The 26,642-nt window shown below is 43.1% G+C and overlaps 1 protein-coding gene across 8 annotated transcripts; it reads right to left on the bottom strand.

Annotated features, from left to right (window-relative positions):
• Positions 1-2,808: 2,808 nt before the first annotated feature.
• On the bottom strand, positions 2,809-26,633 carry ATPSCKMT (ATP synthase c subunit lysine N-methyltransferase). 8 transcript variants are annotated; one of them, XM_063619936.1, is made up of 6 exons: positions 26,589-26,604; positions 23,442-23,559; positions 16,114-16,403; positions 13,569-13,662; positions 12,257-12,307; positions 2,809-4,363 (listed from the first exon to the last, which is right to left on the bottom strand). In XM_063619936.1, the coding sequence occupies exons 2-6, from the start codon at positions 23,539-23,541 to the stop codon at positions 4,338-4,340; spliced, it is 561 nt and encodes a 186-aa protein (XP_063476006.1). In that variant the 5' UTR covers positions 23,542-23,559; positions 26,589-26,604; the 3' UTR covers positions 2,809-4,337. The 8 variants fall into 8 exon arrangements, with proteins under 8 accessions (XP_063476006.1, XP_063476004.1, XP_063476009.1 ...); XM_063619934.1 differs by lacking the exon at positions 23,442-23,559 and having other exon boundaries at positions 13,525-13,662; positions 26,589-26,633; XM_063619939.1 differs by lacking the exon at positions 23,442-23,559 and having other exon boundaries at positions 26,589-26,633.
• Between the last annotated feature and the right edge of the window lie 9 nt (positions 26,634-26,642).

Below are 26,642 nucleotides of genomic sequence, written 5' to 3'. Positions count from 1 at the left end.
CTGATAAAAATTTAAATCAGAGAAGCCACACTAACCTCTGCAGGAAAATCCTTACTGTACAGTTTACTTAACAAGCCACAATTTCAAAAAGCAATTAAAGATCCTGCAGACTCCAAATCACAACACTTCTATGAAACAGCCCGTTTGAGGTTGAGAGACAAGCATCATCTAATTCTTGTGAAACTAAGTGCTAAGTTATTAATAACTTAATTAAAAACAAAAATGCTAAGTTATTAATAACTCTGCACATAGCTTGATGCCTGTATTAGTCTGTTTTCACGCTGCTGATAAAGATATACCTGAGACTGGCCAATTTACAAAATAAAGGGGTTCAATTGGCCTTACAGTTCCACATGGCTGGGGAAGCCTCACAATCATAGCGGAAGGCAAGGAGGGGCAAGTCACATCTTACGTGCATGGCGGCAGGCAAAAAGAGCTTGTGCAGGAAACTCCCCCTTACAATAACCATCAGATCTCGTGAGACTTACTATCAAAACAACAGCATGGGAAAGACCTGCCCCCATGATTCAATTACCTCCCACTGGGTCCCTCCCACAACACATGGGAATTCAAGATGAGATCTCAGTGGGGACACAGCCAAACCATATCATTCCATCCCTGGCCCCTCCCAAATCTCATGTCCTCACATTTCAAAACCAATCGTACCTTCCCAACATTCCTCCAGAGTCTTATCTCATTTCAGCATTAACTCAAAAGTCCACAGTCCAAAGTCTCATCTGAGACAAGGCAATCCCTTCCACCTATGAGACTGTAAAATCAAAAGCAAGTTAGTTACCTTCTAGATATAATGGGGGTACAGGCATTGGATAAATACCGCCATTCCAAATGGGAGACATGGGCCAAAACAAAGGGGATACAGGCCCCATGCAAGTCCGAAATCCAGCAGGGTGGCAAATCTTAAAGCTCCAAAATGACTCCTTTGACTCCATGTCTCACATCCCGGTCACACTGATGCAAAAGGTGGGTTCCCATGGTCTTGGGCAGCTCCACCCCTGTGGCTTTGCAGGGTACAGCCTCCCTCCTGTTCATGGGCTGGTGTTGAATGTCTGTGGCTTTTCCAGGTGCACAGTGCAAGCTGTCAGTAGATCTACCATTCTGGGGTAGGCCCTCTTCTCACAGCTCCACTAGGCAGTGCCCCAGTAAGGACTCTGTGTGGGGGCTCTAACCCCACATTTCCCTTCCGCACTGCCCTAGCAGGCCTCACTGCCCACGAGGGCCCCGTCCCTGAAGCAAACTTTTGCCTGGGCATCCAGGCATTTCCATACATCTTCTGAAATCTAAGCGGAGGTTCCCAAACCTCAATTCTTGACTTCTGTGCACCCACAGGCTCAACACCACATGGAAGCTGCCAAAACTTGGGGCTTCCACCCTCTGAAGCAACAGCCCAAGCTGTACCTTGGCCCCTTTTAGTCATGACTGGAATGGCTGGGACACAAGGCACCAAGTCCCTAGACTGCACCAAGCACAGTGACCCTGGGCATGGACCACAAAACCATTTTCTCGTAGGCCTCCAGGCCTGTGATGGGAGGGGCTGCCATGAAGACCTCTGACATGCCCTGGAGACATTTTCCCCATCGTCTTGGGGACTGACATTCAGCTCCTTGTTACTTATGCAAACTTATGCAAATTTCTGCATTCAGCTTCAATTTCACCTCAGAAAATGTGTTTTTCTTTTCTATTACATTGTCAGGCTGCAAACTTTCCAAACTTTTATGCTCTGCTTCCCTTATAAAACTGAATGCCTTTAACAGCACCCAAGTCACCTCTTGAATGCTTTGCTGCTTAGAAATTTCTTCTGCCAGATACCCTCAAGCATCTTTCTGAGGTTCAAAATTCCACAAATCTCTAGGGCAGAGGCAAAATGTCACCAGTCTCTTTGCTAAACATAACAAGAGTCACTTTTGCTCCAGTTCCCAACAAGTTCCTCATCTCCATCTGAGACCACCTCAGCCTGGACCTTATTGTCCATATCACTATCAGGCTTTTGGTCAAAGCCATTCAACAAGTCTCAAGGAAGTTCCAAACCTTCCCATATTTTCCTGTCTTCTTCTGAGCCCTTCAAACTGTTCCAACCTCTGCCTGTTATCCAGTTCCAAAGTTGCTTCCACATTTTCGGGTTATCTTTTCAGCAACATACCAATTTACTATATTACTCTGTTTTCACGCTGCTGATAAAGACATACCTGAGACTGGGCAATTTACAAAAGAAACAGCTTTAATTGGACTTACAGTTCCATGTGGCTGGAATATCTTACGTGAATGGTAGCAGGCAAAAAGAGCTTGTGCAGGAAAACTCCCCCTTATAATAACCATCAGATCTCATGAAACTGACTCACTAACACGAGAACAGCACAGGAAAGACCTGCCCCCATAATTCAATCACCTCCCACTGGGTCCTTCCCACAACACATGGGAATTCAAGATGAGATTTGCATAGGGACACAGCCAAACCATATCAATGCCTCTATAAATCCACCAGGAACACTTCTAGAAAATGTTGAACACCTCCAAGGCCCCACAGAACCCTCCTCTACCCACATCTTCATGGTAAGGAGCTACCATGGATCCCCCTCCAAGTGTGCCCAGACCATTACAGGACTGGCTACAGTGGAAGGCAACTGAGAGGCACAGAGCAAGAGCTGCCCTCCCACTAAAGCCACACACCACAGTAAGAACTCATTCTTCATAAGGAGATTGGAGCTACTGGAAAAGGGACAGACACTAGCTGCCAAAAACCTGGCTGAAGTCCACAACATCGCATCCCCTCATCTCAGACTCACACAGGTGTTCTCTACACCATCACACTGTTTATTTCTTTCAGAGAACTCCACACACACTAAGACTCCCTTGCTTATTTGTTTGTCTCTCCTTTCCAGAATAGGAATTCCATGAGGCCAGGGGCTTTGCATGTCTATTCACCGCAGAATCTCAGAGCTTCTTCTACAGTAGATACTGAAGACATATTTGTTGAATAAATGAATGTGTCCCCAGATGTTACTCATTTAAATGAAAATTATCAAACTGACCAATTTTTATAAGTTGAGTTAAAGATGTGACCATCTTACTTCATTACATCTCCATTAAGACAGTTTGGTATTTCAGTTACAGGTGTATGACTGGGAGTTCAATTCTTTTCCGTGTTAAGTACAAATGACTCAAGCTACCATTCAATATTCACTTTACAGATATATGAAGCTTGTCTACTCACGTTCAAAGGTTTTCGTTAATTCATCTTTTATCTAAATCAGTCAAGTCTCTTCTCATAAATGAGAAATATTAAATAAGTGGCAGCTCTCAAGAAACAAAAAAGTGACTAGCAGAAATAATCTGCAACTTCTGTGAATAAGATTTTTCTCAGTGTCTAAAATAACAAACATCATTTATGGACCAAAGACTAGGTACCATGAGTTTTAGAAATTGGTCCCCAGTCCACTGTTATGTGTACCATTATCCCAATGGCAGAGATACACAGAAAGCCAAGGCTCAGAGGCAGTAAGTTATGGGTCCGAGGCCTCTTGCTGATGACGAAACTGGAATCTGAACCCACCTCGGGCTTACATTTACACATACATGTACACAAATGTACACACATACAGCTTAGATTCCATAAAACACAGTAATCTAGTAGTGGAGCAAATTATTTCTAATAAATGTTACAAAATATAAATGCCTCTCTGAATCCTTTAGAAAATTAATTTTGCCATGAAGTACAAAAAGGAAAGAGATACAACTTAAGTATGAACAAAGTTATAGGAGACTGCAAACATTTGGTAATATACACTGTCTTTAAAAATCATTTCTCCTTATCGAGGCATTAAGCCATATTGTTTATAATGTGAAGAGCTATTGGCATCTTATTTTCCTACCCATAACCATGACCATCACTTATTCATCTTTTCATGCATCCAGGTGCATGAAAAGGCAGTAAGTACATTTTTTAAGAAAATAGCATCAAAAGCAGATTTTAAATCTACCCGTTTTTCTTCTGTTTGTTTTCTCCAACAGTTAAGGAAAGTAATAGTAATTTCTCATTCCAAACCAAAGACAATTACGCTCCTTTGCTAAGGACACAGCTGTAAGTCTCTACAAGATCAGGGACGACTACAACACTTCAGAACAGCACTCTCAGTAAGGTTTATGCTTGAATGGGCGGCTGGAAATGTATCGATGTTCAGGGCCTCTTTTCACGGCCTCTGAAAGTGCTCGCATCATATGCCCACACTGTGTCTATCCCCTCCCCCGTGACGTGGTCCGGAGTCCAGTGTGGGAAAGGGAACCGGCAAGCAATGACTCGTGCATCATCCTCAAGTTCAAGTTCAAGTTTCTTCTCCAACTGCAGCATCTGTGGGGAGTAACAGCTATTATTTTAATGAGCAGTGAGTCAGAGGAAATGATCCCAAAATTTCCTCTGTATTTAAGAGTCCCTGAAAATACCTGAGCAAAAATTACTACTTGTTAAAAAGAGCACTCTGGGACACAAACACATGAACAAACAATCCACTGAAATACAGAAGATACACTGACAGCAGTTGTACGAACATCTTCTAGTATTAATTACAAAATATGCCATTTTTAGCAGATGTCTATCATAGATTGTTTTCTAAATAAAATCAGGGTGTGGCAGTAATTATAAGAAGAAGCAGTTTTAAATAACTTACTTCAACACTTCAATATACCTAGTCTCATATATTTAAGACATTATTTTTCCATAATTTTTTAAGAGAGAGGGGTCTTGTTATGTTGCCCAGGCTGGTCTCAAACTCCTGGGCTCAAGCAATCTGCCCACTTCGGCCTCCCAAAGTGCTGGGATTACAGGCGTGAGCCACTGTGCCCAGCCACATTTTTCCACATTTTTAACATCTCTGAAATCAGGACACATCACACAACACTAATTGTCTTAGAATTATAATTACCAATTTTTTTGTTTCTCAATAGCAATGGTGCATCCTAAAATCAAGATCTACAGCCAATGAAACGTGGTATAGTTAGATCATGAAAAAATATACACAATTCTACCAACTGGAAATATCATGAAATATTTCATAATTTTTAAAAATGTATTCATAATATACTGATAATGAATTTCTTGATAGTTAGCCTAACTTATACCACCGTTGTACCATTTTATTATCAATCTACCAATAAAGTTTTTATTATTTGCTAAAAGTATTGATATTTTAATTACATCAACAAATTAACAACTACTTAAAAATTTATCTGCAGATCCTAAAAATATATTACCACCTTCACCATCTTCACATCCTAAAAATACTTTTTTTTCTACTTTCTTCTTTTAACTTGCTATTTTGGGATGATTTCAAACTTCTAGAAAAGTTGCAATAACAGAACAAAGAACTCCTGTATACCTATACCTGGGTTCAAATAATTTTTTTTTTTGAGACAAGATTTATTGCCCAGGCTGGACTGCAATGGTGTGATCTTGGCTCAATGAAACCTCCGCCTCCTGGACTCAAACCATCCTCCCACCTCAACCTCCTAATTTTGTAGAGACGGGGTTTTACCATGTTGCCCGGGCTGGTCCTGAACTCTTGAGCTCAAGCCATCTGCCCGCCTCAGCCTCTCAAAGTGTTGGGACTACAGGCGTGAGCCACTGCACCTGGCCTACGGGTTTACCGATTTTCAACATTTTGTCACATTTGTTCTCTTCCTCTCTCTCTGAACATTTTTTTCCTAAACCACTGGAGAAAAGGTTGTATGCAATATGCTCCTTTACTCCCTTAATACTTCAGTGTGTATTTTCTAAGAAAATATTTTCATACATAATCCCAGCACAGTTATATTCAGGAAATTTAACATTGTATTCCAATAGAATAATTCCAAATAACACTGCGATTCTGTCATTGTCCCAATAATGTTCTGTATAACATTTCCCAAGGGTATGATCCAGTCCAGGATCATTTTTGCACTTAGCCGTAACATTCCTTTGGTCTCCTTGGATGGAAAACAGTTCCTCAGTCTTTCTTTGGTTTTCGTGACAATAAAACCAAAGTGGCCCTGGCGGTGGGTCCTCTGATGTATGCTCATGAGCAGTGCAGTGTGTAGTCTCTGGCAACACCCCACCTGTGAGGCTGTGAACTTACCAGGCTCCACAGACACCCAGGAGGCCCTTCTGCTCTTGATGATGGCATTAACCACACAGTGAAGGTGGGATGCGGTGTCTCCATTGTGCGGTTGCTTTTTCTCCTTTTATAATGAGTAGTGTGTGGGGAGATGCTTTGGGATGATGTAAATCCTGTTACTCATCAGAGAGTCCCCACACTTGAAGTAGCACTCACGGACGATTCTGGCCTGAATCAATCTGCTAATTCTGTCCTTTCTTCTAGATGTACAGTTGGCACTCTACCGTAAGGAACGGCTTTCCCCTCACTTGCTCTGCCTCTCTCTCTCTCCTTACCTACCAATCTGCTATAAGGACAAACACCTATATTCTTATTTCATTGGACGGATTATAATCCATTACTGTCCTTGTGTATTCAAATGCTCCAATTCTCCTAATGTGGCCACTGGGAGGCTCTTGCCACTGGCTTCTCTGTCCTTTGGACATGCTGTTATCAAATATTGTGAGCACTTCCTTACATTCAGGCTCAATAAAATGTTCCTGGCTTTTGTATCTTCTCTTCCACAGTCCTGATTCAGCCTCTTTCTCCAAGATTCCTGGTTCCTCTTAGTGAGAAGTGATATTTAGAAAACAAGACCTAAGCAAAAATTACTCCTCTAAAAAGAAACAGATTAAATCAGGATGAAATTGATAGGGCTTCTATGATGGTTTTATTCCTGACCTATATCTTATAAAAGTGCTTAGAAAAACTCTTCTACATGACCGATGGTTGGAATGAACCAAATTCTAATTCTTCATTAGAATCAATGCCAAGATAACACAGAATAAATTCTATTAAGGATGGAGAAATTTCTATTCTTTTAACAGCCAGTATAGGATTAAAAAAAAAAAGTTCTGTTCCTTGAGGGAAAAATTAAATAAGCAAAGAATGAAACAATATGTGTTTTTCCAAAATATCAGAGATTTCTTATGGTAATTTTGTTCATAAAAAGGATAATTGTAAACTTATTCATGATGCTATTATTCTTTTCTCTTTTATAGTTTCTTTTATTTCCAAATGATTGTCATATGCTAAGTCAAGATAAACCTAAAAATGAAAGGAGCTATTTCCATCATAAGAAATTAACTGACTAAATTACACATAAATATGCAAAGAATCTGGTGCTTGATATCATACACAAAGAGAAGCCGTGATGTGTCATGTCTGCCTAATGGAATTCAAAATTATTCATACAATTATACGTTTCAAAGTGGCATGAACTCATCCTATTCTAATTACGTCTACAAAACTTTAAACACAGTTTTCAAAGGTATAAGATAACTCAGCCCTGCCACACCTACACACCCTGCCCCCCAGGATCCCTGGTTTCACTGGGCCACCAGGGTAACTGACTCCTGGCACTTCCTCCTCCCCAGGCTCCCCTCTCAAGTCCTACTGGTTGCCCCTAATTTCCCAAACCTCTAATGCCAGGGTCCAGAGCCCAGGCCTTCAACAGCTCATCCTTGTGCTCCCCAGGGAATCTCTGCTACTCCCCAGGGAATCTCACCTACTCCCAGGCTCCATCTGTGCGGATGCCCAACAAACCTATATCTCCAGCCCACCCTCTGGCCCGAACCCCAGACTCCTTCTCACCCACCACCGCCAGCCTGATGTCATGTATACCCAAACTTCACATGCCCATGCTGACTTTCCCAGCCAGCTCCGCCTGCACCTTCCCCAGCATAGTTCAAGGCAACCCCAAGCGTGTGGCAGGATGGCCCCGTGGTCTAAGGTGCTAGACACAAGCTTCCACTTCCCAAGGCAACTCCAAACTTCCAGTAACTTGGGCCAACACCCTGGGGCTGCCTGTGACCCCGCCTTTGTCTCTCTCCCCAACGTTAGATCTGCCATCTAGTCCTGTGGATTTTATCTTCACAATGCACACAGAATTTGACGCTTCTCACCAGCTACTCCGTGGCCTGGACACCCTCAAGAGCTTATAACCTGTCTCCCAGCTTGTACCCACCCCTGCCTCCACATGGCAGCATGCGACCCTTCTCAAGCCCAGCCAGCCCTGCACTCCTCTCTGCTCACCCAAGGCTCCTGCCCTTCCAAGGGCTGGTGTCCTTCCCATCCTGCTTCCTCTCTGACCTCCCCACGCACACTCATGCCACACCTGCCTGCTTGCCGCACTGCCCCCCACCCTGCCCGAGGCGCTCTTCCCTGCACGCCCCCTCCCTAACCTCAAAGGTCACCTTTGCAGGGATCCTGTCCCTGCCCCACCCCACCCTTGCTTTGCTTTGCTCCACAGCACTTTTGCTTCTGCTGTATGATGCATCTTCTACAGGCGTCTCATGTAATATCTGCTCTCCCCACTAGCATATGAGCACCTGGGGCAGGTGTGTTTTCTCTTGTACTCACTGAAGTATTCCAAGCGATTAGAACAGGGCTTGCTATAGTGGCCACACTTGTCAAATGAATGAAGGAAGGAAGGAAGAAAAAGTGATTCAGCTATGAGTTATTTTTCTTTACTAGAACATAATGATAATATTTTTGTTCATCAGTTCATAAAAGCCAAGCATGGTGGCTCACGCCTGTAATCCCAACACACTGGGAGTCTGCAGCGGGAGGACTGCTTGAGCCCAGGAGTTTGAGACCAGCCTGGGCAACATAGTGAGACTCCGTCCCTACAAAAACTAAAACCATTAGCCGGACATGGTGGCACACACTTGTATTCCCAGCGACTTGGCTGGCTGAGACAGGTGATCGCTTGAACCCAGGAGGCTGGGGCTGCAGTGAGCCAAGATCACTCACTACTGCACTGCAATCTGGGCAACAGAGTGAGACTCCGTCTCAAAAAAAAGAAAAAAAAATTCATAACAGAATTTGTAACTAAAATTAGTCATTCTTTGAGGTTATGAAAGTAGACAGTTTTCTGGGAAAAGTATAAATAATGGGTATACTTAGACCACATTCATTCATTCAGCAACCGTTTACTGAGTGATGCCTGTGCTGGTGCTGTGGTGCTGGAGGCCTGGGCCAGCTGGAAGAAGAAAGGCCTGGTCCCTGCCCCTGAGCTGATGGTGCACTGCACACAGCAAGCACTGTCGAAGGCTTCAGACAAAGAAACGCACAATAACCCATCTAAGGACAGGGCAACAAGGTACTATATGAGTGCAAAGCGGGCCGCTGGAGCTCGCCTTATTGTCATCAAGGACTGCCTTGCAGAGGAAAAGACAGCGGCCCATGAGTGGTCAGTGCTGTTCAATGAAGTCCAGAGCCAGGGGGACCACAGTCAGAAGGAAGGAAACAGCCCCAGGCTCTGGGAAGAGCAGCAATGGTGAGGTCCAGGGGGCCGAGAGAAGGACGGAGGGCTGGTGCAGAGCGCTGAGGGCAGCACGGCCCAGGGGAGGCTGGAGGGGAGCAGGGGCCACTGCACGCCAGCCTCAGGGCCACAGTGAGCGTTTGGGCCTTATGCCTAAAAACAGCAGGAAGTCACAGAAGGGTTTTACACAAGAACAAGGTTGATCTGCTCTGCACTTTGAAAAGATGCTCTCGGTGCATAAGCTCATGTTAAACGTGGATGTTCACAACCCCACAACTGGCTTGACCAGATCCAGATGGGATTCCTGCTCCTTTTTAGATAGATACATACCTGTGTGGAAATGCTAGGGCACCTCTGATTTTCAGCTACAACTGCACAGAGCTGTTAGGGATCATCAGTCTGGTATCAGAAGCAGGGGTGAGGGTTTACAGCCCCAGGGATTCCTGGCTCTGGACCTCCCCAAGGCTCCCCTGGCTCTCTGAGTATCTACCTGGGCATCAGCAGGGAACGTCACATGGCATGCCGGCTTTGTGGAGTCACCCAGCCATGGCTGGGATGGTGACTGGCACAGCACACGCCCCCTCCCCTCATGGCCTCCACTGAGACACAGCTTGATGAAGGCTGAAAGTAGGGCCCTCCAAACACAAAACTCAGCCTTCCAAACTAACAGAAGCCATCCCGGCCCCCACACCCCTGACCGACCCACCAGAGTGGAGACAGCAAGCTGGCCAAATCCCTATTACAGGGAATGTGGACACTTTGTATTTTTCAGCTGCTTGCCTTTCTCCTTGGGAATAGTGAAATGCTGCATGTTCCTTATTTCAGATTTCTCTACATACAGAAGAATGGACAGTAATCGCAAAAGTATTCATAAATAATAAGACTCCGGCCGGGCGCGGTGGCTCACGCTTGTAATCCCAGCACTTTGGGAGGCCGAGGCGGGTGGATCACAAGGTCAGGAGATCGAGACCACGGTGAAACCCCGTCTCTACTAAAAAATACAAAAAATTAGCCGGGCGTGGTGGCGGGCGCCTGTAGTCCCAGCTACTCGGAGAGGCTGAGGCAGGAGAATGGCGTGAACCCGGCAGGCGGAGCTTGCAGTGAGCCGAGATTGCGCCACTGCACTCCACCCCGGGCGACAGAGCGAGACTCCGTCTCAAAAAAAAAAAAAAAAAAAAAAAAAAAAAAAAAATAATAAGACTCCTATTTCCCCTGACCGAACAGCTCCATAAAGTGAGTCAGTCCACTTCAAACATGGTAAGAAGCACCCGGAGTCGGCTCCACAGGTCCTGGAGTGACGATGACTACCAAAGGCCACTGCTGCCCCCCGCTGGGACAAGTAACCCCGATTTCATCATCCTGCCTCTCCACAACGCACGGCATTTCCAGTAAATGCTAACGTTCTATTTTTATAAAGCATAGATTCAAATTAAAGTTACTTGTCTCCAAAAAGCTAACAATTCCATTTTAGAACGAAAGCCCAAACATCACAGGTAATAAATCACCATCAAAATTACATATCGAGCTATGATCCCAATCAGTTTTTTAAAAACGACCAGGGAGTGTGCCCTTCTACCTCATTTCACTCCTATAAGAAAAGGCTGAATACCAAAGTGTGGTCTTAATTTCAGGCCTAATGAGAATTATGAATGTACAGGATACTGTCACTTTCCAGAACATTTTACAAGACCGGGCACAGTGGCTCACACCTGTAATCCTAGCACTTTGGGAGGCCAAAGCAGGCAAATCACTTGAGGTCAGGAATTCAAGACCAGCCTGGCCAACATGGCAAAACCCCACCTCTACTAAAAATATAAAAATTAGCCGGGCGTGGTGGCAGGTGCCTGTAGTCCCAGCTACTCAGGAGGCTGATGCAGGAGAATTGCTTGAACCAGGGAGGTAGAGGTTGCAGTGAGCCAAGATCATGCCACTGCACTTCAGCCTGGGCAACAGAGCAAGACCCTGGCTCAAAAAAAAGAATATTTTATAAAAGCATTTCTACATTATATTTTAAAAGTAAAGAATATGGCATTATACTGAAGGTCTTAGTAGTAGAAATACATTTCTCAAGCACTGAAATGTCTTATACAAAAATTTGGGTATTAATTTAAAAACAAAATAAAAAAAGGTAAATTGTCTTTTTAAAAAATTAAAACCCTATCAGCTATATCACAGCATTTTAGCAAACATCCAATTCTGCCAATTTTATTATGGCTACAATGTTAGACTTTGAAAAGTGAAAAGGGATTTCTTTCCATGGTCTGTGCACCAGCAATACAGTAAAAGCTTCCCACCAAGACCATCCTTCCAAAGGCTAAGGAGGGCCATTTTCAGTACAATACTGTGGCATTTTCACTTTTGAAAGTACATAATCAAAGTTCAATACGCCATTCTTTAGCAAATCAGTAAACTGAGGTAAACTGAAACTACTCAATGCTCATCCACCCAGAAAATTATCTTCCTTCCAAATGGGAGGAATGATCAATTCAGAGGGAACATCCCATTAACTTTCCAGACTGATTTCAGCGAAGTGGAAGTGAGCGGCTGTGAAAACTGCAAACTACATTACACACGGGGACCTCAGAAAGCAGTTTCCAAACTGGAATGTTTAAGGCTTAGGGAAATCATTGAGAATTTCATCTGAAGCCAAAGTTTAAAAGTATGACTGAATCTTTTATGATTAAACTTCTAAGACTCTGAAGTATTTTATTAAATCAATGAACTGAAACCTAGTGTTCCCTAAAATCTCTAGGAGGCCATCACCGTCACACGGGTAAGTGGTGGTGTTGTGGCTGGAAGGGCCTTCAACATCATCTAACCCCAAACAGACAGCAGGAAAGCGCGTACTCACCATTTGAGGCACACCGAAAATAACAACGTTCGAGTACTGCGAAAAAGTAACCTGAACAAGTGGGAAAAGAATCGGTAGATTACGTGCAAAAAGCCAAACATTAAGCTTAACCTGTTTCACAGAAATGGAGAGCAGTTTTCCATTTTACCAAACGGTGGGTTTTGACAAACTCCTAAAAACAGCGGCCCTCCTTAAGATTTCACAAGGAAAAAAATGACATGTTCATGCTCTCATTCATTTTAATTCAGTCCATTACAGTTTTCCACACGCTTCCCTGTAAGTCATCCCATCTCATCCTCAGGGCGACTCCATGCAGGGCTCGCCCCAGTGATCAGGCGTCAGACAGCTAGTGACCACACTGTGACCCCACTGTGACCAGCTGGTGGCACCAGGGCCACGTGTTCCCACACCAGTCCACTCTACACCACCAGCTTCACCAGAACACAAGAGACTTCAGAACCATCTGTGTTTTGTTGTTGTTGAACCATCCTTAAAATTTGAATCCCCCTCTTCTTCTCTAAAATACTATATAAAAAAGTGCAATAAAATGGTCTTTAGTTGAAAAACTGAGGGGAAATGTGCTTTGCCAGTTAAAATTCTTATTGCCCAATAAAAGCCTTATTTACTCTATAGAGAGATCGTTTATGCACATACGGCATAAAAAAACAATGCAAGCAAAACTCAAGTGAATTTTTGTAAGCTACTGATGACAATATTATAATGGAAAATTCTTATTTAAGAAAAAGCATTTTATGGAACATTCCTAAAGCAAAATTACAGGGCACTTTTAGAGTTTTTAGCGTACAAATAAATTTGGAAGTATCTTATACTTTATGAGGATATGAAATAACCATGACAGCCTGATTCTCTAGCAACCATCTCTGTGTCTCTCTAAATATACGAATATGCATACACACACACACACAGGCACACAAATGGAAAAGTCTAATATTTATCGATAATAACTTATAGGATTTCCAAATGAGATGAAAAATCTCATTATTTTATAAGAAACAGAAACGACAACATTTTAATTTAGTAAATAAATTCTTGGAATTCACAAGACCTATCACATAAAAACCTTAAACTTCTCTCTAAAGGAGACTATTTGTAAAATGTATCAATGTTACACATTTCATTATGCCAGAATATTCACTTGGATTTTAATTATTTTTCTTTTAATAAATTTTTCAGTTTTCAGTCATACTAATTTTGAATAATAAAATGTTTCCTTGGATTTCTCTAGGGCCATTCTCTGCCTTACATACCTTCCACAAATCCGAAATATAAAATTTGGCAGAACCATGCACACCTTCTCGCCAAGCGCGGTATCTGGAGTACCAAACTAGCCATGGGTTTAATTCATAACCAACTGCTGTGAACCCTTCCTTCGCAGCCGCTATGACCTGTGGAGAGAGGCAGGATTTATTCAAAATAAGAAGAAAAAATGAACATACATGGTCAAACAATATGAATATTTCCTATCGACGGTTTAAACATCCAATCAAAAAACGCCTCCTGTGACTAAGACCTCATTTAAAAATGTGTCTCTAAAGTGATACAGCTTTGTGGACAAGGTAACAGTCAACCCACATAACTTAGTTTTCTTGATTGGTTAAAGATTTCACCTCAAGTATCAGAACAGACATTCAGGTTCACTTTGAACACCTCCATAATTGATTCTAGGTCAGCCAACCCCCAGGGAGGTCCAACAAAACATTGCTGAAAATCCACTGCATCTCTCCATCAGTGGGCTAGCACAGCAGCAGTGAAATGAATGTGTCTGGGAGGATGATTTTGTCAACAAGCAATAAAAATAACCTGTCAATGAAAAGTCTGCAATTAGTTACATATTTCCTTTGTAGTTAATGACTGTTCACTCAAAACTGAAAAAAGGTAAAAGTAAAATGAAATGAATCCCAATAACGTCAACTGTGGAATCCCACCGGCCTCCGGAGAGTTGGAGGGGTGTGAGGCAGTCCAGGGTTCTCTCTGCCCGTTCTGTCCTGCCCCATTCTTTCAGGGAGCATCCCTTGACTCAGCTGTCCCACCTAAGATGGTTCCCAAGTAACTACAGTGCTCCAAGAAAACATTTCCTCGGAAACCACAAAGATACTGTTCAAATACGTAAAGCATTCAAATCTGGATTTTAAAACTTTCTCTTTGATTTCTTGATATGGTTTGGCTCTGTGTCCCCACCCAAATCTCATTTTGAATTCCCATGTGTTATGGGAGGTACCTGGCGGGAGGTAACTGAATAACGGGGGCAGGTCTTTCCCATGCTATTCTCATGACAGTGAATAAGTCTCACAAGATCTAATGGTTTTATAAGGGGGAATTTCCCTGCACAAGCTCTCTCCTTGCCTGCCACCATCCATGTAAGACATGACTTGCTCCTCCTTGCCTTTCACCTTCCCCCATGATTGTGAGGCCTCCCCAGCCATGTGAAACTAAGTCTAATCAACCTCTTTCTTTTGTAAACTGCCCAGTCTCGGGTATGGCTTTATCAGCAGCATGAAAACTGACTAATAAATTTCTTTTTTTTTTTTTTTCTTTTGAGACGGAGTCTCGCTCTGTCACCCAGGCTGGAGTGCAGTGGCATGATCTTGGCTCACTGCAGTCTCCGCCTCCTGGGTTCAAGTGATTCTCCTGCCTCAGCCTCCTGAGTAGCTGGGATTACAGGCATGCGCCACCATGCCTGGCTAATTTTTGTATTTTTAGTAGAGAAAGGGTTTCACCATGTTGGTTAGGCTGGTCTTGAACTCCTGACCTCGTTATCTGCCCACCTCAGCCTCCCAAAGTGCTGGGATTACAGGCACGAGCCACCGTACCCAGCCACTAATAAATTTCTTAGAAACAAATAGTGGCTCCCAGAGGGTGAGGGGAGGAGGGGAATAGAAAGTTATCATTTAATCAGGGCAGAGTTTCAGTTTTGCAAGATGAAAAGAGCTCTGGAGATGGGTGGTGGTGATGGTGGCATGGCAACGTGAATATGCTTCACACCCTGAACCGTACACCTGCACATGGTTAAGATGGTAAACACTATGGTATGTCTATCTTAACACAATTTTAAAAGTAAAAAAAAAAAGTTAAATTAAAAATATCTTAACTTTCTAAACTCCTCCTGATTATTCTAGCTCAGAATCACAAAATCAGTCTCTATGTCTGCAGGAGCTGGTGATAGAGCCCTGCTGGCCTTCACACTAAATGCTTCATAGAACCAGCCTTTCCCACTGCTGCTGGAACTTTTCAGCTCATCATTGGGATGAAGCCAAGGATGGTGCCATCCTGCCCACAGAGGAACCTGCTCTGAGACACCCACTTGCCCGTCAGTGGCCTTTTGTCTTTATTTATAGGTGCCCAACTGGGGTCAAGTGAGAGAAGTTCATAAAAAGTCTGATCTTCAGCTTAGTGAGGGCTAATTACTGGCTCTTTCTTATTTTAACTCTATATTACCCCACAGGAATTATTACTTATACATGGATAAAAACAGACAAATATAGAAGCAAACAACTACGGGGCAAAAATGTAAAGGAGTGAAACACCATGATTTAACATGTTTCTTCTCATGCCACCTCTGTCGGCCCACATATTTTAACAGACAATTTGATAATTACCAGTTAACTGTACTTTTTCACCTGGCATGTCTACAGCATACTTCCTCCTTTAAGAACAAATTAAATCTGGGAAAAATGAATTCCAAATATGCTGGTAGTTTAATAGTTTAGTCAAACAAACATGAAATGAGCACTCTTTCAAGCTGTCAGATTTAGTAAGTCTCTGTGTAGCCTTATTAAATGTAAAGCAAAAATTTTAAGTTCTGGCTCCAAATCTTAAAATGTTTTAGCAGAACTCACAATGCGTCCGTCGCCACTACCGATGTCTACAAGGGATCCTCTTCGGCATTGCAACATTTTCACAACATTTTCAATCTGCTTTGTAGTTGCAGGTACAAACGGCAAACAGACTTTTCGAAGGGCTGGCGTTACAAACGGTGTGGCTACAGCATACACAGCCACCAGGGTCCCACCCACAAGCCCAGTAAGTAAGAAACCCCAGTTGCTTTTCTGCAAACTGTTGGCTTCAAAACTTGCAGGTAGAGCATGTCTTGACTGACTTTCTTCTTTAAGTGTTTCTAGGCGAATACCTAGATTGAAAGCAAGCAGAAAAGACACATGCAGCACCAAATCTGAAATCCAAGACAGTATTTTTTTCTACAATTCTCATTGACAAACTCATGCTTTTTAAAGAATAATTTAGCTGAATACAAGCTAAATGTCAAGCGTAGGATCCCACAATAAGTTCTAAATCCTATTAAGATATTTTGAAGAACATTATTCAATACTACGAGAAGACTACAATCTTTTCTTTCCAACATATTGATTTTTTGTGCGTCTAGGAGTCATCCTTAGAAAACAATGTATTCAAACTTATTGAGTAATTTATTAATTTAATATCCATTAGTACAAGTTTTAATCATGCACTACATATTTTTATGTTCTGAACTAACAAAGCCTCATAAACAAATAAGCATAAAGCTGTCTAATTATTACCCAATTTCAAGTAGAATTAAAGGATTCCACATCAAATCTGGTCTGGCATTTACAATCCAGTTTCACCAATGAAATTTTAAAGTAATAGAAGAGACAAAAATCAGGTTTTACCAAATATCTTAAATAAGTATGGTTATAAAGAGACTTTTACAGCAGATCCAAAAAGAATAAAAAATAAGGCCGGGCACGGTGGCCCAAGCCTGTAATCCCAACACTTTGGGAGGCCGAGGAGGGCGGATCACAAGGTCAGGACATCGAGACCATCCTGGCTAACATGGTGAAACCCCGTCTGTACTAAAAATAGAAGAATAAAAATTAGCCGGGCCCGGTGGCGGGCACCTGTAGTCCCAGCTACTTGGGAGGCTGAGGCAGGAGAATGGCATGAATCCGGGAGGCGGAGCTGACAGTGAGCCAAGATAGCGCCACTGCACTCCAGCCGGGGTGACAGAGTGAGACTCCATCTCAAAAAAAAAAAAAAAAAGAATAAAAAATAAGATCATCATTTTAGTACTATCATAAACATAAAATAATGCAGACCCCAATCACTGATTACAAAGAAATGAATGGTACCTTAAATATCCTTTTGAGATTTGTCCTTTAAAATGCATTTAAATGGGATCTCAAGATTTTGAAATTAATATTGACTTGAAATTGATTTTAAAATTGATTAATGAGGAGCACAGCACAGGAGGTAAACGCAGGACTCCTCCAGAGCCAGCCAAAGTTAGGATCCCAGCTCTGCCACCTCACTAATGATGGGACCCCGAATCCCTTGTCCTTGCTGAACCTGTTTTCTCATCTGCAAAGTGGGGGTCACAGGGATATTGAGAGGATGAAATGAGTGGATGGAGGTAAAGCACTTAGAACAGGGTGGAATGCAGTTATAGGTTTCCTGTAACTGCTGTAAGAAATTGCCACAAAATTAGTGGCTAAAAATAACACCATTTATGGCCAGGCGCAGTGGCTCACGCCTATAATCCCAGCACTATGGGAGGCCAAGGCAGGCAGATCACCTGAGATTGAGAGTTCAAGACCAGCCTGACCAACATAGAGAAACCCCATCTCTACTAAAAATACAAAATTAGCCAGGTGTGGTGGTGCATGCTTGTGATCCCAGCTACTTGGGAGGCTGAGGCAGGAGAATCGCTTGAACCCGGGAGGCAGAGCTCGCAGTGAGCTGAGATCACACCATTGCACTGCAGCCTGGGCAACAAAAGTGAAACTCCATGTCAAAAAGAAAGAAAAGAAAATCACCATTTATTATCATACAGTTCTGGAGGTCAGTCTGAAATGAATTGGCAGGCCTGCGTTCCTTCTGGGGGCCCTCGGGCAGGTTTTCTTATCTCTTCCCGCTTCCAGAGGCTGCCCACATTCCTAGGCTCTTGATCCCACATCATTCCAATCTCTGCTTCTGTCCTGACATCACCTTCTCTCACATGCCTGGCTCTGTCTTAATTTATAGGAACCCTCATGATAACACTGGGCCCACATAAATAATCCAAAATAATCTCCCATCTCAAGACCATTGATTACATCTGTACAGGTGCAGGAATTAGAATGTGGACGTTCCTGGAGAGGACATTTTTCTTCCCACCACACCCGTGAACTATGGCAATCTATTCTAGTGCAGTACAAATTTGAACCCAAGACACACAGAAAGCTGACACACAGCAGTGGGTCACCCTCAGGGCAGCCAGCCAATCGCCAGCATCCCCCACTCAGCGCAGCTTTGTTCTTGATTCCTGAAGCCCCTTAAAATGAGTTGTAAAGCTGATTTCACAGTGGAAAACCAACTGGGTCGGGGGAGGGGGCGGTGGGAGGAAGAATGCTACTAGTGCTAGTGCTAGTATTAATGCTAGTGATGGTGGTAAGGAAAATTAACTTTAAGAAGGTGATGGCATTTGATAGAAAGCAAAAGCTCTAAATAATTTCAGTTATAATTTTGGCATTTTACAGAGGAACTTACAGGCATACCTTGGAAATATTTAGTTCCAGACCACTGCAATAAAGTGAGTATTGCAATAAAGCAAGATACACAAACATTTTTGGTTTCCCACTATATATAAAAGTTATGTTTACACTACACTGGAGCCTATTATGTGCGCAATTCACTGTTCAAAAACAATGTATGTACCTTAATTTTAAAATCCTTTATTGCTTGACATTTTGGTCTGATTTATCTTCAAAAAGTTTTTTTTAATTTTTAAAAAATAGTTTATTGCTAAGAAATGCTAATGATCATCTCAGCCTTCAGTGAGTCATAATCTTTTCATTGGCGTAGGATCTGGCCTTGACGTTAATGGTTGCTCACTGATGAGGGTGGTGGTTGCCGAAGACTGGGGTGGTTGAGGCAATTTTTAAAAATAAGACAACAATGAAGTTTGCTGCATTGATAGACTCTTCCCTTCATGAAAGATTGCTCTGCGGCATGTGATGCTGTTTGACAGCATTTTACCCACAGTAGAACTTCTTTCAAATTTGGAGTCAATTTTCTCAAACTCTGCCACTACTTTATCAACTAAGTTTATAAAATATTCTAAACTCTTCGTCATCATTTCAACAATGTTTACAGCATCCTCACTAGTAGTAGATTCCACCTCAAGAAACAACTTCCCTTGCTCATCCATAAAAAGCAACTTCTCATCCACTGATATTTTATCATGGGGTTGCAGCAACTCAGTCTCATCTTCAGGCTCCACTTCTAATTCTCTTGCTATTTCGACCACATCTGCAGTTACTTCCTCCACTTAAGTCTCAAAGTCATCCATGAGGATTGAAATCAACTTCTTCCAAACTCCTATTAATGTTGATACTTTGACCTCCTCCCATGAATCATGAATGTTATTAATGGCATCTAGAATGGTGAATCCTTTCCTGAAGGTTTTGAATTAACTTTGCCCAGATCCATCAGTGTAATCACTATCTATTTCATCTCTAGCCTTACGAAATGTATTTCTTAAATAACAAGACTTAAAAGTCAAAATTACCCCCTTGATCCTTGGGCTACAAAATGAATGCTGTGTTGACAGGCATGAAAACAACATTCATGCGCTTGTACACTGCCACCAGAGCACCTGAGTAGTAACTAGGTGCATTATCAATGAGCAGTAATATTTTGAAAGGAATCCTTTTTCTGATCAGTAGGTTTCAACAGTGGGCTTAAAATATTCAAAAATCATGCTGTAAAGAAAGGTACTGTCATCCAGGCTTTGTTGTTCCATTTATAGAGCAAGGCAGAGTAGATTTAGCATCATTCCTAAGGACTCTGTGATTTTCAGAATGGCCAGTGAGCACTGGCTTCAACTTAAAGTCACCAGCTGCACTGACCCCTAACAAGAGAGTCAGCTTATTCTTTGAAGCTTTGAAACCAGGCATTGATTTCTCTTTAGGTTCCAATAGAAGGTTGTTTCATCCATACTGAAAATCTGTTGGTCAGGCACAGTGGCTCACGCCTATAATCTCAACACTTTGGGAGGCTGAGGTGGGCGGATCACAAGGTCAGAAGTTCAAGACCAGCCTGACCAACATGGCGAAACCCTGTCACTACCAAAAATACAAAAATTAGCCAGGCGTGGTGGTGCGTGCCTGTAATCCCAGCTACTCAGGAGGCTGAGGCAGGAGAATCATTTGAACTCAGGAGGCAGAGGTTGCAGTGAGCCAAGATCAGGCCACTGCACTCTACCCTGGGTGACAGAGCGAGACTCTGTCTCAAAAGAAAAAAAAAAAGAAAAGAAAAAAAAAGAAAATCTGTTTAGTGTAGCAACCTTCATCAACAATCTTAGCTAGATCTGGATAACTTGCTGCAGCTTCTCCATCAGCACTTGCTGCTTCACCTTGCATTTTCATGCTCTGGAAATGGCTGCTCTTTCCTTAAACCTAATGAACCTACCACTGCTAGCTTCAAACTTTTCTTCTGCACCGTCCTCACTTCTCTCAGCCTTCAGAGAACTGAAAAGAGTTAGGGCCTTGCTCTAGATTAGGCTTTGGCTTAAAGATATGCTGTGGCTGGTTTGATTTTCTATCCAGACCACTCAAACTTTCTCCGTATCAGCAATAAAGCTGTTTCACTTTCTTATGATTTGCGTGTTCACTGGAGTAGCACTTTTAACCTCCTTCAGGAACTTTTTCTTTGCATTCACAACTTGGCTAACTGTTTGATGCCAGAGGCTTAATTTTCAGTCTATTTCAGTTTTCCACATGCCTTCTTCACTAAGCTTAATAATTTCTAGCTTTTGATTTAAAATGGTAGAAGTGTGACTCATTCACTTGAACACTTGGAGCCCATTATAGGGTTATTAATCAGCCTAATTTCAATGTTGTTGTGTCTCAGGAAATAGGAGGGCCCAAGGAGATGGAGAGAGATGGAGGAATGGCCAGTGCAGCAGTAGGAACACACACATTTATCGATTAAGTTCACTCTTATTTGGGCATGGCTTGCAGAGCCCCAAAACATTTACAATAGAAACATCAAAAATCTCTGATCATAGATCACCATAACAGACATAAAAATAGTGGAAAATTTGAAATATTGCAAGAATTACCAAAATGTGACACAGAGACAAAAAGTGAGCATGATGCTGTTGAAAAAATGGTGTCAACAGACTTGCTCCATGTAGGGCTGCCATAAACCTTCCATTTGTAAGAAGCACCTTACTGAATGGGGCATGTTGGTTCACACATGTAATCTCAGCTACTTAGAAGGCTGAGGCCAGAAGATTGCTTGAGCCCAGGAGTTTGAGACCAGCCTGGGCAATAATAGCAAAATCCCATCTCTAACAACAACAACAAAAAAAAAGCGCACTATCTGCAAAGTGCAATAAAACAAGGTATGCCTCTACTTGCTAAAGTGGTAGTCATGCATTTAATTATTTAAGAAAAGTCAGCCAGGCACAGCGGTTCATGCCTATAATCCCAGCATTCTGGAAGGCCGAGGCAGGAGGACTGCTTGAGGCCAGGAGTTCAAGAGCAGCCTGGGCAACATGGCAAGACCCCATCTCTACAAAAAATAAATTAGCCATGTGTGGTGGCATGCACTTGTAGTCCCAGCTTTTTGGGAGGCTGAAACAGGAGGATCACTTAGGCCCAGAAGGCTGAAGCTGCAGTGAGCCATGATCACACCACTACATTACAGTCCGGACAACTGAGCAATACCCTGGTATCAAAAAAAAGAAAGAAAGAAAAGTCAAGGCACATTTGTCAGGCCCTCTATAAAGAAATTATCTTGTGGACATTCCAATTGTACAGTACAGCAGTTAAGAAGATTTGGGTCACACAGTTCTGGAGTCTCAGAACTTAATTAGTTGTTTAACACAAGGTAAGTTGTTACTAAGGCATGGCTTTCTCCTTGGTAAAATTTAGAAATAATCTGTTTAAACACAATTCAAAATTGGCCAGGCACAGTGGCTCATGCATGTAATCCCAGCACTTTGGGAGGCTGAGGCGGGTGGATCACCTGAGCTCAGAAGCTCAAGATCAGCCTGGGCAACATGCCAATACCTCATCTCTACCAAAAATACAAAAAATTAGCCAGGCCTTGAGGTGTGCACCTGTGGTCCCTGCTACTTGGGAGGCTGAGGTGGGAGGACTGCTTGAGCCTGGGAGGTGGAGGTTGCAGTGAGCCGAGATCGCGCCACTGTATTCCAACCTGGGTAACAGAGTGAGACCTCATCTCAAAAAAAAAAGATTTTGCAGTAATACTATCCTCATAGGATTCTTGGAACAGGTAAATAATGTAAACAAAGCATTTAGCACAAGCCTGAGAGGCTAAGTAATGGCTATTCATTGCTATTATTATTCTCAATACTATCATTTGCAGGGAGGGGCTCAATTTTTAACAGCTTTGAGATATAATTCATATACATACAATTTGTCCGCTTAAAGTATAAAATTTAATATTTCTTTTTATATTCAGATATATGCAACCATCACTACAGTCAATTTTTGAACATTTTCATTACCTCAAGAGGAAACCCCTTATCCTTTAGCTATCACCCCCGCATTCACCCTCTATCCCCCAGCCCTAAGCAACCACTAATCTACTTTTTGTCTCAAGAATCCCCTATTCTGGGGCCAGGTACGGTGGCTCCCACCTGTAATCCCAGCACTTTGGGAGGCCAAGGTGGGCAGATCACTTGACGTCAGGAGTTTGAGACCAGCCTGGCCAATATCGTGAAACGACATCTCTACTAAAAATACAAAAAAAAAAAAAAAAAATTAGCCAGGCATGGTGGCACACTCCTGTAATCCCAGCTACTTGGGAGGCTGGGGCAAGAGAATCGCTTGAACTGGGGAGGCAGAGGTTGCAGTGAACAGAGGAGCCAAGATCGCATCACTGCACTCCAGCCTGGGAGACAGAGCAAGACTCTGTCTCAAAAAAAAAAAAAAATCCCCTATTCTGGACTTAAAGGAATGGAATTGTATAGTGTGTGGACTCTCGTAACTAACTTTTTTCACTCAGCATATCTTCAAGATTTATCCATGTTGCAACTTGCATCAGTTCTTTCTTTTTATGGCTTAATAATATTCCATTGTATGGATATGCCGTATTTTTGTTTACCCATTTGCTCACCAAGTTTATTAAGCAAACACAAGTCAAATGACCCAAATTTCATTTAACCTGTGTAGATATGTACCTTTCAATTCAACCAGCAAAAGACATAATAAAAAGTTCCTGTTCTTCACGGCCTCCCATCTAGGCAGATGAGAGGTGGGGTCCAGGAGAGGCAGACACATGTCAGGTTCTGAGAAATGCTATAATACAAACAAAATGCTACAGGTGTACAGGAGAGGTGGAGGAAACACTGATTCCAACAATAGGACCAGTAAGGTGTTGGCAGAGAGAATATTTGAGCTGGAGCCAAAAGCAGCAAGCCTTGGAACCAAGGTGTGGAAGGCAGGGAAAGCCTTTCTGGAGCACAGAGTGAGAGATAAGCAGGAAGGCAGGCCTCTGAAAGCCAGGCTCAATGTGTATTTTATTCTATGTGCACTGTGAGGAAACTTTTTGAGCAAAGTCACTATAATATTTGTGTTTTTAAGAAAGGCAACACAGGCAATGAGTCTCTTGATGAAATCATTCTATTTTCTGTCCCAAGTTTTGATGCCTGCAAGTCTTGCAACGTCACAAACATTTGCATGGGGAAATCAAGATCCATACCCATTGCTAGAGCTTTGGAAAGAGTTACTATGTACATCCAGTAGAGGAGTACATCCAATATAGGACTACATTGTTAGCTCCCTTCAGCAAAAACAATTGATTCCTTTCTGACATGGGGTCTCACTTTGTCGTCCAGGCTGGAGTGCAGTAGCACAATCACAGCTCACCATAGCCTTGACCTCTGAGGCTCAAGCGATCCTCCCACTTCAGCCTCCCAAGTAGGTGGGACTACAGGCACATGCCACCACACCCAGCTAATGTTTTTAATTTTTTTGTTGGTTTGTTTTTAAGAGACAGGGTCTCCCTATGTTGCCCAGGCTGGTCTCAAAACTCCTGGGCTCAAGCAATTCTCTCGCCTCAGCCTCCCAAAGTGCCTCCATGCCAGGCCCTGTATTGATTCTTATCAGTGAAAATCAGGCCCTTAATATTCAAAACTAAAATCAAGACTGTTCCTACAAATCCTTCTAATGGAACATGTTCAGACTCCCAGACTATCCTATATATAAATGGCAAGAAATTTCTGTCAGGTGTTCTTTGGAACAAGGAGCCATTCTATTAAATAACGGCTGCGGTGGCCACTGGCTACTTTCATTAAGCACTTAGTAGGAGTCTATCCTTGAAAGTCAAACACAGGATGAGGTTAACTTCTACTATGTCCAGGCCCTGCTTGCTTACTGACTTCTAATATTGGTTGAAAACTTCAATTTTCAGTGGCAGATTTGCATCAACTGAAGCTAGAGGCAGTGACAGATGTACAATAAGGTACTCAAGGTTCTTATCCAAGTTCAAGCCAAAAGAAAAAGGCCAGGAAGAGAGAAGGAGCCTGTTTGGAATAGTAACTAGCCACGTGTTTAAAGCGGGCTTATATCAGAATGTCACAACTCTTAAGGACTGTTCATTGTGCACTTGTATGTGCATACCTGTTTAATAACTACAGCATATGTTATGTCCCTTTAGCATATATTCTTATGTCCTTACGAACCCTTTCTTATACTAGTCTAATGTCATTTGTGTCCTTTTGACATACATGAGCTATTGATATTAGGAAAAATCCTCTCTCGCTCCCCAGTGTTTTGACAGGGAATAAACTACACAGAGGATGCCATAGGACATTCTATTTTTCACAACAATCGAAGGAGCCAAATGAATTGCAGAAGTCAGCATTTTTAACGAGGAAACACTGAATTGGCAAAGCTAACGTGAAATAAGACCTGACTTCAAAATCTAAAATGTCCTTGAAGTGTTACTCTACGTCTAGCGCGTAAGTATTCCAAGCATGAAGAGTTAACAGATCACCAACCATCCCATGACAAAGTCAGTCCTCCCTGTTTTGTTTTAGAGAGAATCTCGCTCTGTCACCCAGGATGGAGTGCACTGGTGCGATTATAGCGCACTGTAAACTGAACTCCTGGGCTCCACCCATCCTCCTGCCTCAGCCCCCGGAGTAGGTGGGAACACAGTCGCCAAGTCTGTTCTTGAGTTTCAGGCCAGGGTCAAATGTTACAGTGCATGTATTCATTTCAGCATTTAGTGAGTACCTAATAAAGTCTGGGAATAATACAACTTTATTAGTTAAGTCCCTGCCTATGGCAGTAGGGGAGAAGCAAGGCTGGAAACCTTCAACAAATAAATCTAAACCTATCAAATATTAAGTCATGATCTTGGAGGGCGCGGAGGAAGGCAGCATAAGAGCTTTAGAGGACAGCTGCGGTTGCCAAGATCTTTCTGAGGCAGCATAATACAGGGCTTAAGAGTGGGACCTGCCGGGCACCGCGGTGGCTCATGCCCAACACTTCGGGAGACCTAGACGGGTATTATCACTTGAGGTCAGCAGTTCGAGACTAGCCTGGCCACCACGGCGTAACGCCGTCTCTCCTAAAGATACAAAAGTTAGCGAGCGTGGTGGTCTGTGCCTGTAGTCCCAGCTGCCTGGGAGGCTGAGGCACGAGAATCACTGGAACTCGGGAGGCGGAGGCTGCAGTGAGCCGAGACCGCGCCACTGCACTCCAGCCTGGGCAACAGTCTTGTCTCAAAAAAAAAAAAAAAAAAGAGTGTAGGACCCATTGCATCAGGCTGTGTAACTGTTTCTTACTAGCTGTATAACAGTGGCAAGTTACTGAACCATTTGTGCAAAATGTTAATTTATTTACCAACACTGTGTTCAGCTTGCCAGGCACCGTTCTCCTTGAATCTCACAGCAGCCCTGTAAGGTAGGCACTACTGTTACCACCGTTATTTTGCAGACAGGGAACCCGAGGGACAAAGAAGTTAAGGGACTTCCCCAAAGCCACAGCTAGGAAGAGCAGCAGAACTGCGATTCCAATCCATCAGTGTGCCTCCACTATCCCTATTCCTTAAGATCGTGCTAAAGGCTGAGTCACTTGCACTAAGCAGCCTACAACAGTCTCTGGGGAAACGCGCCCGCCGCCAAGGATCGCCAGAACCGGCGCGGGCACGGCGCGGCGGCCAGGAGCTCTGGGCACCGAACGCCAGGCTGGAGGCCAGGGCAGCCGCCCGCACCCGGTCACCGCCTCGACAGTGGAGACCTCAGCTGACCGCGAGCACCCCGGCCCGCCCGCACCCCTTCTCACGCCCGCAGGAGCCCACCATGCCGCTCCAGCCTCACCTCCTCCTCCCTCCATCGCGAGATTTCCAACAGCGTTTAAAAAAAAAAAAAAAA

Source organism: Symphalangus syndactylus, chromosome 16 (genome assembly GCF_028878055.3).
Source record: "Symphalangus syndactylus isolate Jambi chromosome 16, NHGRI_mSymSyn1-v2.1_pri, whole genome shotgun sequence".
Classification (NCBI taxonomy): domain Eukaryota; kingdom Metazoa; phylum Chordata; class Mammalia; order Primates; family Hylobatidae; genus Symphalangus; species Symphalangus syndactylus.
This window is presented reverse-complemented; position numbering and strand designations above follow the sequence as displayed.